Raw genomic sequence first — 14327 nt, 5'->3', positions numbered from 1 at the left:
ATATCAACAAATCAGGATATAGGCTATGAATCTGATTGAATTTAGTATTGGCCATCCCCAAAATGCACCAGAATACAGGAAATCACATCAAACAAATGAAAAAATGTCTGGGGGAGGACCCCCAAATCCCCCCTCCCACATATACGACAATAAGTGGGGGGCCCTCAATACATCTGGGCCCAGGGGCCCGAAAGTTCATAATCCGCCCATGCATATTGTAGCCTATTCTCGCAATGATAGCGAAAGTGAACAAGCCTGTGTCATTCATTTCTTTCACATGTCTTTCAACATAAATAATGCATTCATATGCTAGTAATGCCAGAAATTACCGTTTATAGGCCTCTTAGAAATGGTTGTTGCATCTTGCATATTATTTAGATGCGTACTCAATCGCGCATCCATGCAGGCAAAACGTAGGATTCAAATGTGGCAACGGCACACAAGTTGGAAAAACGTTTACAATGCACTGGCGGTGATACAGTTAATGTGAATCGCAGACAATAACCTAAGAAAGGAATTTGCACCTCCATTCACCAATTAAAGGCTGTAGTAGGCCTAGTGTTTCTACATGTTGGCACAAAACGTCATTTCTGTCAGAAGCCAGTCTATAGCCTAATGCAGGGGGTAACGTAAGTCAGACAGAACTGCATGGTTCCCTCAGACCCCACCACAGATTTGCCCCCCCGCCCCCCATGTTGACATCATGACTACGGCCTTGCCCTCAGATATGGCCTAGATCAAATGAAGGAGGTACCACATGAAACCATGAAATGAAAAAGCACATCCTACCGAACCCAAAAATCACCATGCCAGACAAATTACTTGCTGCAAAGGGCCTGCCAGACACCCCTCAAATGCGGCCCCAATATACAATATCATACAATTGACCAAGATTAAAAAACATTTCAGGCCCCAGCCGTGGCGCAACTGGCTGGGGCACCTGCACCGTACGCCGGCGACCCAGGTTTGATTCCCGCCCCGTGGTCCTTTCCAGATCCCACCCCTGCTCTCTCTCCCACTCACTTCCTGTCACTCTCCACTGTCCTATCATTAAAGGCATAAACAAAAAAAAACATTTCAGCCCTCTTTGAGGCCCCCAGGGGCCAAATGCAGCAGTGGGGGCTCCGGCAGACATCCATATCTGCATACGAGAGGTCATCCACTGGATGCCCCTGTACTCAAATGTTGGTACCTTTTTCGTTTGATCAAAAGGCTCTGGGCTGCCAGACTACATGTGAGGAGTGGGCGCCCTATACGCATGCGCCCGTGCTTGCTGCTGAGAAGTTCTCACACACAGAAGTTGAGAAGGGAAAGGAGGAGTGGCGGCCGGGGGATTCACCTCTCTTGAGCCCGTCTTCATTGGTTACGTGTTATTTTTCTGGATTGTGATTTTTTTTTTTAAAAAGTTAACCTACAAAACGAATCTGCACACTTCATTTTGACAATGGTTGACTGTGTTGAGGGATAGGTGATTTGATTCTGGAGTGCCAAATAAACACAGGACAAGAAAGGGTCAAGCCATCAGTTAGGGAAAAAGAGCAAAGGAGAGGAGAAACGAGCAAAAGATGCAGCTATTGCGTCTGTTTATGAGTAGGCTAGGTCTAGTCTATTAGTAGGCCTACATGTAATGAAATATCTATCTATCATATCAATCCTTAATGAAATGTAATCTTGAAATAAAACACATAATTAAGTGACAGTGACACTAAAGGCTATATCATATCGTTGTCATGTCTGTTGTTGTAATTATTTGTTGGTGCCACAAACCATCAAGTATGACCATCCACACACCTTAATCCTGTGCAGAGTTTAAAGTATTGATTGTGCTGAAGGCAGAGACAGGTGTAACCTACACAAATTTAGTTCCACAGTGTTGACATTGTGAATATAAACTTCCTTTTTACAATTATTAGTCCAGTTGCTAAAGCTTTTATAGAATTATAGAAATTAAAAAGGTCCAAGAATCTACTCTTATAAGGCAAACATCAACTCCTCCCCAAGAGGAAGTACAGATACATAAAGCAAGTTAGCATTGAGTATTCAACTTTGTGACACCGCCAAGTGGGCAGGTTATATGCTAGTTGAGAAAGTAAGACATTTTGCATTGAACCCAGAGGTATGTCTACTCTCTAAAATGTCTAAAACCATTAGAAATAAGAAAATAGCATTTACCCACAATCCCTAGAAGTAACCAACATGTCTCATGGCCTTATAGCACAAACTTCAACAATTCAAGTATAGTTTACTTGACTTAAATGAGCATGCTGTACTTTTCCACCTCAAAATTAACTTTTTTATAAAAGTAATTAACTGGGAACTACACATTCATTTTCTCGTATTCGAGACGTGGTTTACAAATGCCTCCGTTCTGTGATTGGTTCCTTCTTTTAGGTAAAAAATTTGGTCCATGGAATCCAGACTGCCTAGCAGCGTGAATAAAATCGCATGTCTATTGCATCATGGGGAAACCCAGGCTAACCTTTTTACTACCTCCACAATATTTTTTACTACCAATACGACATCAAGCAGCAGCAACTATGCAGTTATGCAAAGCACAACTTACTATAAGGTATAAGTGTGACCCACCCATTTACTACCACACCCTTTTACCAGAGACTTTCTAATGAGGAGACACAGCACTCAAAAAATCCTCCATAGAAATCAATGGGGTTAGTTTGTAACACCAATATGGCCGTTGTCTACACATATCACACCCCTTCCTCGGCCAAACGTCGACATGTGAATACATTGAGCCAATCATGTGGTGTGATGTAAATACATTGACCCAATCATATGGTGTGTTGTGAAGACATCGTGCCAATCATGTGTTGTGAACTCGCCGCTGGAGCAAGATTGGTGTCGTGAAGCCTTGCTCACGCGCATTTCTGCCGAAGAGGATGCCCGATGAGTGCCCAAAAAGCATTGCTATATGGCCGCCGAGTGGAGGGACTTGCCTAAAAGGACTTTGCTTTTACCTTTTACTACCGCGTGGACACCCTGAACCCTTGTGGGTGAAAAACATCACCAACAGAACAGCCATCGTGAGCATTTCACTGAGGTTATCAAGCAAGCACCTTCCATCATCTGTGTTTTTCGTTGAAATAGGTCCACAACACCTCCAAAAGGTTCAATAGTGGAGTCTGCCAGTCCAGAGTCAGACCCACCACCCTCATGATGGGTTGTCTACCAACAAATTCCAAAATCATTTTGTTTCACTACTACTTTTACTGTGGACGTTTATGATCCGATCAGCAACACATCCAAAAAAAACGTAGGCCTACTCAATTAGTATCTCTCGAATTTCACTTAATTTGTGATCATTTCTTTCTCTTTTTTTCATGTGGCTGTAATAGGCTACCATACTTTGTCTACTTTTGAAAGATACCATAATTTTGATAAGCAGATTTGTGATTGAGAAAGCCATGTAGATTGAGTAGGATCGTTATCAAGACAGCTGAACACATTGAAAAAAAAAATTGTATTCCAGTGGACTCTATTTTGCTTCTCTAAAAACTAGCAATGTCCATAGGCCTATTCTGCACATACCTGGAAGGACATGTGCAATACAATGTATGTAACTGTGCACTAAATTCAAAATAAATGTGACATTCTGATTAAGTGAAGCAGTCAAAAAACAGATATTATGAAATACTTTATATAAATAAAATACATCCTTCAATTATGCAGATTAGCTTTCCATCTTCGTAAAAACAGACTCCATATGCCTACAGTGTGATATCACAGATCTCATCCAGTGTACAACGGGCTACAGAATCAAGGCAGGTATATATGCTAATGCAGGCAGTCAATATCATTTCTGCAAAGCCAAGGACATCCTTCATATAGGCACATATAGGCCCTCATAGCAAATACCATAGGCAGTCCTACAAATATCCCATTATGGGTATTTGCCCATTTGATAAGTTACATTTTAATTTTAACGACTCATAATTTCCACTCAGCGGTGGATATTGTGCTACAGTACGTCTCTCTAAAACAAACCCAGCTGTATCTAAGTCAGGAGCTCTGCATTTTCCCATGCCGTCTGCTTTGCATCTTGTTTAAATTCCCAAACAGTAATGACAGAGATGCAAAACCCTCTAAATTTGTCTGACCATTTTTCTTTTAAATGAGCATTTCTTCATTAGGCTCCAATAGATTTTTCGATACTTCAGACCAGGTAAAGAGTGGTATTTAGCGGGTTTTGAAACAAAATTATTTGATCAACGTAGACTATGTGTGGAGAGCATTCACTCACCACCATGATCTCAGTGTGATGGAGGTGGCATTTAGAGGGTTTTTGCATCTGAACTCTTCATATTTACATTCATATATGTAGATACTGACATACTGACATACAATTATAAGTTAATATGGCCCATAACATGCAGGAGATAGCACAACATGATTTCATCCACAGGGCCAGAAAGAGAAATCTACAAAAGCACCAAACAAACGAACAAACAAAAACAAAACGGTGCCATACATCCAGTCCAGCATGTTGATGACAATGTAGTAGTGATGACCTCAGAACACAGCACCTCCTGCATATGCAGTAGGAACCCAAACTACATACCTGACTCGGAGGAAAGAACATGCTGGAATGTGCAATATTCTCTTGGTAGGCTACACTTAGTAGGTAAGCTGTATAAGCTTTAGGTTACAGCATGGGCTGTACTGTGTCATACTGAATCATTCACCACAAGGGGTCCTTTGGCTTCCCAGGGCAAAACAGATATCACAAAGGTGGGGGGGGGGCATTGCTATTCTCTAACAATGTCATTCTCTGTTGTGCTGCCAAGCTAAACAGATCTGCCAAGGTTTGAGCAGATTTGGATGAAGACTTTTGAAGTGTGAACCAGGCTCAGGACCCATAACCCTCTCCGTTCATGTAAGTGTCTCATGGGCTGTTCCAGAGCCTCAAATCTATCTCGAGCCTGCTTTGTTTAAGTCAGGCTTGTCCTCAGATGGTGCATCAAAGTCACGGAGTCATGCCCATGACATAGATGTTCTGTTGGGAGAGCTTTTTCATGGGAAGGCTGCTGTCAAGGCCGTTCTGCGCTACGTCGCCCTTTTGCGTGTTGGGCTTGGCGTCCTTCAGGCTGTAGTGGCCCATCTTGGTGTTTGTGTAGTAGATGGAGTAGATGAACACAAAGATCACGGAGATGATCACCACGACGACAGCCACGAAGCCTGCAATCAGGGGCAAGTAGTCCTCTGTTGCAAGAGAAACAAAAACAAAAAGCTGTCAATCACTCTCCATGGAAACGGCGTCCATCATGACGTTATCATCCAAAAGTAAGAACAATTAATTCCAGTTTAGAACAGCTGTGCATCAATGCATCAACAAGGCAGTTTGCCTCTTCTAAAGGGAGCAAAGCGAGGCACAAAAGGTTTTCAAGCAGTGCTGTTCAGTCCACCATGCCGAGGGAGATTTTAGGGACTCCCTGATGTCCTTTTAGTCTCAAAGATCACTTGACACACACCTCCTCAACTGGATTAAAAGCCATGTTAAGCAGCTTCAACTCATATTAGAGTATGCTGCATGCTAATAAGCTGTATCACTTTTGTCTTTTGTTTTGGAGGAGAACCTTAATGGAAAACTGTTGCTTAAGAATTCATGGTGAAAACAGTTCTGTATGTGCAGGGTGTGCCCAAACAGAGTCCATTGGCTCAGATAATAGTCTTCAACCTCAGATACAATGTTAATCATGAATATCTCTAGGGATTTGAAAAAAGTACCTACTAACTGACATTCTCATGACTATCTACCCTGAAACAATGGCAATGAGTGGGAGTACTGCTACTCTGGTGGTTACAAAAAATTCCCAGATCAGAGTTTTGTGGACCATTTTTCTTGGACAAAGGACAAGGACACATGGGAATGAAGCATGCAATGGCTACATGCAGAAAGCACACAAAGCAAGAGCACAGGCTACAGACCAACGTACTGAATAATAATGAAAGAGAAAGCATTAGTGACACACTTAAGCAGCCATTGCATCTAAAGCAGCATTTAAGCATCGTTGGAGATTTTGTTTACCTTTGGGCACCAACTTGATGGTTTTCAAAGCGATGCCATACTTGTTGCTTGCATTGCAGATGATCGACCCCACCATTTCGATGCTGATGGTGAGATCGCGTCCTTTGCTGGATTGATTATTGAAGATCCAAGTGATTTCTGGCTTGGGGTTTCCATCTGCTTCACAAACCAATACCTCCTTGTAGTCGTTGAACACAGGCACAACACTGACATTTGGCTGCATGATACTTGGTGCATCTAAAGGGTGTAGGAAGAGACATGGGAAAGGGTAGCAGAAAGTCAATGCTACGTCAATTACAGCAAAGTGCTACCAACACCAATATCATGGGTTCAATGTGCTCACAACACACATGCTGATAAAAAAGTGGCTAATGAGCTAGGCTAGCATTCAGTAGCAAGTCACTTAACCCCAAGCTGCTCTGGGGAGACTAGCCCTTATAATAATTGACATGTAAGTTGCTTTGCACAACAGTGTCTGTAAATGAATAAATGTACTTTGTTGGAACACAGTGTGGGCTCCCATACACAATCCATCCCCACCTTTCCCCAAGCATCTCGGTGAGCAAACAGACCTTATCTAAGAGCCTCCTCCCACCTGCCCAGCTCCTCTTATCAACAGCTTCCCTCTCCCTCCCCACTCGCTCATGTCTCATGGGAAAGAGCCTTGGGTTTGATGTGGGGAGACTGGCCCTTGTAATAAATTACTTCTGTAAGTAGCATTGGTTATAAGTGTCAGCCAAATGAATAAGTATAAGTGCTTTGTAAAAAACATCTATAATATTCTGATGCAGTACTGAACTGTAATACTATTTCAGTACCGCCGCTTTGATCAGAACGTGACTAATGTGTCCATGAGTATACACATCCATAGGATCAGTGTATGAGCATGAGTGTTTATCTTGTATGTGTGTGGTTCCGGATCAGCTGAACCTTCATGATTAAGTTTAATCGTACTAATATCTGAGTGATAATTGATTAGGGGTATTAAACCCACGTCATGCAGAGATTGTACAATTAGATATTCTATAGCTCTGAATAGCAGGGACATCCCTCTCCATCTTCAAAAAACACCTGAAGACCCAGCTCTTCAGAGAACATCTACTCTCATAGCACTATTTACAACTAGTCTTGCTGATCCTAGCACTTACCACCTGACTAGAGCTGACTCTCGGTTGTTTAATAAACAGCACTCACTGATGCACTTATTCTTATTGTACAAGACATATTTTTTAATCCTGTCCTAGAATTGTTAAGAAAATTGTTTCAAAAAGCTTAAACTGTTAACCATGTTTTTAGTTGCTTTGGTTAAAAATGCGTCAGCCAAAATGCAATGTAATGAATAATCTATCTTGGGTGTTGCAATGTTTTGTAGAAATCCACCAAAAATCACGATAATTTGATCTTTGACTGCAAACAAAATCTATGTATATTTATGATCAAGTATAAATGGGGTAAATCCTGTTATACTATGTAGCAATGTATTGATGGATATTTCCTTTCAACTCCATTGCAGTGGTTCCCTGAATCAACCCTGTCAGTGTCAAACTCTTGGCATTTGGGGTGTATTCCATGGTAATGGTTAAGTGGCAGACCTGGGCAAGTTAACCAGGAAGTGGTAAACCTCCTAATAGAAGAGCCCTTTGGCTTTGTTTAGTTTGGAGATTGAAGCCACCCAGGCTGTTCTTTTAATGATCAGGTTGACAACTTCCTCTGGGTTATCTTATAGGTTTATTATAAGATATTATTAGGCACAGTATAGGTGTAATTTGATTGGCTGTTTGAGCCCAGATCTCAAAAACCTTTAACAAGCCTAGAATCACAAACTGTACCTTTAATTAGTTTCCCTGATCAAAACATCACTTACAGTGCACGTGGACGGTGAGGGCTGGTGATTTCACTTCCTGGGGTCCGTGTGGTCCCAGCCTCAGCGTGGCCTCACACCAGTATTGCACCCCGTTTTCGGATTTGTTGGCATTGATGAGGATTGTAGAGGAAACATTTTGAGGTCGCTTGTTGGTGTTTTCCGAGAACTGTTCTTCATAAACCATTGATGAGCTATTTTTTTCATTCGATTTTATTTCCTTGTACCAGTTCACAACAAGGTTCTTGACTGGAGCAATGTTTAGAATCTCACACACAAGTGTATAATTGTTGCCATCAACAATTACTGGTTGAGAGTGGTTCTGATAACGGATGGATAACACCTCTGGAGATTCTGTGAAATAAAAATAGACAAAACACCTTAGCATAGCAATCGCTGACTTTGTTTTTCCCCTTTTTCCTTTATGACAAGCTGCAGGTACATACTGTCGAGAGATATACTCTTCTCTGCACAACTAGACTTTATCCAGTTGGACTTGTCAAAGGGGTAGATTGAAAAACAAGCAAATAATAGACTTATATTGCACAGTATGTAAACAGCGCAACGTGTGCATATTCCTTCCGGATAAGAAACCAAACAAGAAATTAAAAATTGCTAAACCACAAGATCACAAAAGTATGTACAAACTATATAACAAGCAGATTGTTGGCTATTATCTAGACGTCTTGGCAGTTTTAGCCAAAACTTCCTACTGTATTCAATGTGCAATACAAACTGCATTGCTACAGACTATGCTTGGATTTGTACAGCCTACAATGTTTTCTGTTTAAACCCCAATCAATGATGATAAAAAAAACAGTATTTTTAAAATTGCTCTGCCTATGACAGAAGGAAACATATATGACAATTAATTGAATAACGGGTTGAACTAATGATAACTTACTAAAAAGAGTAACACTGAAGAGTTGGTGGCAGGGGTCGCGGCCTTCAAAAGTTGCTGTGCAGTTTGGCTTCACATCCCAGTCTGTTAGGGCTCTCTCTGTCCAAGTGTCTCCTGTGGTGATGTGTTTGTGTGAAACTAACCACTGAAGCGTTGCTTGTGCTTTGGTAGACACTTTACATTTGACTGAAACATTCTTGCTATATTCCACCACTGTTTCATTCAGTTGTTTGCCATCAATGGAAAACTCTATTGGGCATGGAGCCTGTACACCTGCATGAGTAAAAAAAGGGAGACAATAGTTGCTATATTAGTACAATTTAACAATCAATTCAAGTATAATTTGTGATAGTTCCTGAATGAGCAGCCTGACACTAATGGGATACAATAGGATATAATGAATGACTGGCATGGCAGGCCCGCTATGATGTCAACTTCCTCTCATTCTTTCACGGAAAGCTGTGTGCCAGATCGAATTGAACACCCGACAAACTGACTGACCATTAGACATGGAGACAACATACAGTCGTTGACAGAGACGTCTGAGGGCAACAGCTCTAGTTGTTTGAGAAGTCAAAGGCTAACGATAAAGAAGTAGCCATTTATACAGAGACAAAAAGTTTGCTGTTCTTGGTGGAAGGGCGTATTCAGATGACCAACACAGTGTGACTATCACTCGTGGCACTAAAATAGAGATCAGCTCGCCCTATGGCCGGAGCGGTTAATGGTGTATGAGCCACATCTGTAGAATAGACCAAATCCGTTCCAGAGCAAGTGGCATAATATTTACAGCTTTTCGTATGAGCATGTCTAACATTCAGCTCTGACAAGGGCAACTGATTTCGAGTGAGAAGGACGCGATAATGTAACACTTTTTGTTCGGTAAAGCATCATCACGCAAGCTCGCAGCTAAAGACTATTCCATTCGGTTCACGATAGGCTATAAGATGCCAAAACGTAGGCTACTTTACACCAGCCTAGTTTTTGTGCCCAGTTTAAACGTAGGCTTCTAGCAGCACACATCAGCAGCAGGAAGTTGACTAAACTAAAATTCCCCCCATTTAAACAAAACGTGGACAAGAGAGAAACTGAAATGCTTCAAACACTTACTCAATGCCGCTCCGTAAAGACTCCAAACAACAAAAGTTACAAATTCTATCCATGATAGTTTCATTTTGATTCACGTTTAACAACTGGTAGGTTTTCATCTGGCTGTCGTCGACAGACTTCTCTGGCTTTTCCCTAAGTTCATTGTGGGGGGAAAGAGGCGCGTTTCCCTTGGTTCAGGAAAAGCACTGCCCAATCTCTCTTCCTTTCCTTTGGCTCCCGGTTAAATGTAGCCCTAATGCCTATCAGACCTCCCCCACGTCTAAAATATGCTACATTGCCCATAACACAACATTCATTCTCTGGCCAGTAACCTACACGGTCAACGGTAAATTAATAACAGCCTAAATGAAATGACGCTATATGCCAAAGTAACGGTTTTCAGGACAGTCAGGAGTCAGGACACAAACTGAGAAATGCCAGTGCATAGTATAAGGCCATACATAGGCTCACCTCTGAGAATGACATTCTGTAGCCTACCTTTCACAGTGACTCTGACCGATTTGCTCTCCTCTCCAAGATTGTTGAAGGCAAAACATGTATATGTTCCTATGTTTTCTCCGGTGGCTCCATGTATGTGCAAAAGGGACACCCCATCCTCATTGTTCACCCTCACATTTTTGACCCGGTGGTAGCTCCACCTATACTGTGGCCGAGGGTCTCCATAAGAGGAACATTTCAGCACCACTTCAGACCCCACCAAGTCTACCTCTCTGTCCTCAAGTTCAGTAATACGTGAAGGAGGATCTGAGGATGTAAGATCAAGATGCACACACTTATATTATAGCCCTAAACAAGCTAAACATGCAGTTTATATGAGAAAACATGGTCATTTAAAATATATGGATGTAAAGCATTTAAGATGAAGTGTAGACCTATTGCACAAGCAGCATCCACTACCATATTGACCATGTGCTCATAGGTTTGAGTCCAACCAATAATTATATCCTGATAGCACCACCTTATCTCTTTCCCAAAAGTTTCCTGTATCCCATGTAACTAAAAGTTTACCCCCCCCCCCCCCCAAAAAAAAAAAAACACACCCATGACCATTAGACATGGTGACAACATTGTTGACAGAGCTGGGCTAACAGGCTAACAATTAAAAAAGGATAATGATAATAAAAATGATATCCTGATAGCATCACATTATCTCTTTCCCACAAGTTTCCTGTTTCTACTATCCCATGTAACTAAAAGTTTACCCTGCCCCCCCCCCCCCCCCCCCCCCCAAAAAAAAAAAAAAAAAAAAAAACTACTCACAGAGAACTTTGATCTCAAGCAAGTGAGAGGCATTTCCATAGCTGCTGTTTGCCAGGATGAAATACTGCCCCCCATAACCCCTGGAGAGTTTATCTGGCAAAGCCACTTCTTCACCATCTTTAAACCACAGCATGTCAGGTGTAGGGTAACCTTCCACCTCACAAGACAGGTTATGAGACTTATACTCCTCTACGGTGTAACTGTTTGGACAGTCGAATACTGGGCCATCTAAAAACAAAGTGTGAGACAGTTCAAGGAGGAAAACGTACGCTCGACAAGTATATTAAGATGTGTAGTTGAATGCAAAATAAATAAATAATAAATAAATAGATGTGAACATAAAGAAGTGAAATCTTTAGCATGCATTTCACATACATTAGACATAACTGAGACCTTGTGTGATAGTGTGACAGTACACTTACACATCACATGGACAAGTATCGTTTTTTCAAACCGCATCAGCCCTGTAACAGTGACAGTATAGACACCAACGTCCTCTCTGCTGAGTGGACGGCTGGGGTCTATGGGTAGCCCATTTCGTTGCCATGTAACAGTAGGATGTGGATTTCCTTCATAGGAACAAAATTTTGCCAATTCTTCCCCCTCTGATACTTGAATGCTATCTGGACAGTTGTTTGTTACTGGACCATCTGAGGAGACCAAAAACATATTTGAGTATCATTATGAAGTTTAACCATTAGCCTAAGATACTTGGTTAATCCTATAGGCTAAGGTATAATGCATGTGATTCAAAAACGAATCTATGGCATCATTTATGAATGATGAAGAATAAATTGCATGAGGTTATCATTTGACAAATGAAGAGAGGGAAAAAGGTTGAGAGTGCTTCTGTTTCATTTGAAATCACAAACATATTGCAATCACACTCCCTCAGATTAGAATTTTCTCTTGCCGTGATTTAAGCAACACATGCTTCAGACTCACAGTGTACAGTGATGTTGACATCCTGAGATGTCATTTTAGGGGGTGGCGGTTGGGGTCCCCCTTCTCCCAGATTGAGCTCTGCCTCGCACCGAAACTGGGCTCCATCGTCATGTCTGGTTGGGGTGATCCACAAGGTATCTGTCACATTTACTGGGCTGGCCTTATCGCTGCTGTTAGCTAGGGCACGACGACCTATAGGTACATTCCCCCTGTACCACGTCACAGTGAGGTATCGGACAGGCGCAACGTTGTATATGGCACACTTGAAATTATATGTCGTTCCCTCAATCATTGGTCCAGTGTGATTAGAGGAGAGTACAGGTGCATGTTCTATATCCTCTGTAAGGAGTGAAAGTTAGGCTATCATTATTAGTTAACACCAGCTGAAAAATATGATTGCAAATGTACTCACTGTGTGTGTGTGTGTGTGGATAGCTGAAAATAATCAAGGTTTTCAATGTGATAGCCTACTTACTGTACACAATGACAGTAAGGTCTGTCATACACTGTCCTTCATACTCTTCCAAACGATTGATGAAGCATAGGGCTGTCACATCCCAGTCTGTTAACGCTTCCACAGTCCAGGTGACCAGCTGGACGTCCTCCTGAATGCCCGTCTTCCCAACCGCGGACTCCCAGCCCATCCCATCGTGCGGTACTGAGGAGCTACAGTTCACCTCCACAGAATTCCCATATTTCACAGTCAGTCTCTTAGGATTGACTGTTATCGCGCCTTCAGGACACTGATTTGCATCTAAACACAATACAGAAAACTATTTGTTGGTGTCGAAATGGCGTTTCACGTTATCGTGGTCAGGAACAAACACAGGGGAGCATTATTCCGCCCTCCTGTGGTTAAGCTTTTAAGTTTAAACTCTCCAACCCTAATATTTTAACGCAGACAGTTTATTCTCTCCTTGCTTAATGTGGGGGTAGGGTGATCAACTTGGCTATTACAATTTATGCTGCATTCGTTTACAAGTCCTTTAGGCTACACGATTTAAGTTTTATGACTCGGCGTAAATCTTTCAAAGCAAGTTTAGACATTAGATTCTAAATGTTCAACATGTGAGCACAAACCAAACCAAAATGTAGCCTACAGTAGCCGTAGTAATAGTAGTATTAAAGTAATAGTGTTGTGGTCATTTGAACTATGATGCTAGAATGAGCTGATGTAGGCAAAAGTTCAGTTAGGCTACTTACCAACAACCCATAAGGGCAGCAAACTTAAAAAGACCCGAAAATAAATTCCCACATACATTTACAAGACGTGACAAACCTCCACTTAACGAAAAATAATGACAAACGAGGCGCACGGTGAAAATGTACAATGAATAATCCACGTAGGTAGTCCACTGTCTGTTGCTGTGGTCTCTCAGTCTATTTCAGTTCTGTATTGAGTTACATGCAGGGCTAGATAAAATAGAGAATGGACACGTGCTGATGCACTCCGCCTCCCTGAGTAAGAAAGACCCACAGCTTTCTCTGGAAGAAAGGGCTCTTAGTAATACGCTGACACTCTTTATCTACGCGAATTGACGTTAAATTCTCTTTACCAGAGACGGAGAAGCAACCCCTGACTGAAATCAAGCAATGGCACAGAGGCAGGTTCAATACAGCTGGTGTAAATTTAGTTAACCAAACCTTCTGTAGGTCATTTGAAATAGGGATTAAATTATGCGACCAAAAAACTTTATAACGTTTATTTTTTGCATCATCTATTTTTGTTCACTCGCCCACACGCAGGTCAGGCCCACAGTAGGCCTACACCCACACGTTGTCTGCGGCTCACAATGCACTGTTCCAAAAAAAAAAAATCAAAACACCTGAGCATTGCACTGAAACAAAGAATGTATTACTATTATCAAGAGAAGGTTTGAATAAGTGTTTTCGCAGTTTCTTAAGCAGGTGCCTTTTGGCAAGTGAAAAGGCCAGGACGCTCTCTGAGAACTGAAGATGAACTTGGTTTTGCTATTGTTATTTCAGTTGGACAGTGGGAATACGTTCTGGATTACTGCTTTCACATGCTACATTACATTCTAAGAATGCAGAACATTTTGCTGTCCTCTTAAGGCTAGGGCCTAAGCTACAACCCTTCCAGATAAAAAAAACTGTGAGGCAATCAGATATTTAACTTAACAAGATATTTAACTTTACTTAACAAGCGAGTCCAGCAATACATAGCGTTGTGTGTGTGTGTGTGTTTG

General features: G+C 41.7%; 1 protein-coding gene across 1 annotated transcript; it reads right to left on the bottom strand.

Annotated features, from left to right (window-relative positions):
- Positions 1–3639: 3639 nt before the first annotated feature.
- On the bottom strand, positions 3640–13543 carry LOC121705823 (vascular cell adhesion protein 1-like). Its single transcript, XM_042087072.1, has 10 exons — positions 13324–13543; positions 12596–12874; positions 12121–12459; positions 11598–11825; positions 11176–11403; positions 10393–10659; positions 8809–9078; positions 7908–8258; positions 6044–6280; positions 3640–5217 (listed from the first exon to the last, which is right to left on the bottom strand). The coding sequence occupies exons 1-10, from the start codon at positions 13379–13381 to the stop codon at positions 4982–4984; spliced, it is 2493 nt and encodes an 830-aa protein (XP_041943006.1). The 5' UTR covers positions 13382–13543; the 3' UTR covers positions 3640–4981.
- Positions 13544–14327: the final 784 nt, after the last annotated feature.

This window comes from Alosa sapidissima, chromosome 3 (genome assembly GCF_018492685.1).
Source record: "Alosa sapidissima isolate fAloSap1 chromosome 3, fAloSap1.pri, whole genome shotgun sequence".
Taxonomy (NCBI): domain Eukaryota; kingdom Metazoa; phylum Chordata; class Actinopteri; order Clupeiformes; family Clupeidae; genus Alosa; species Alosa sapidissima.
This window is presented reverse-complemented; position numbering and strand designations above follow the sequence as displayed.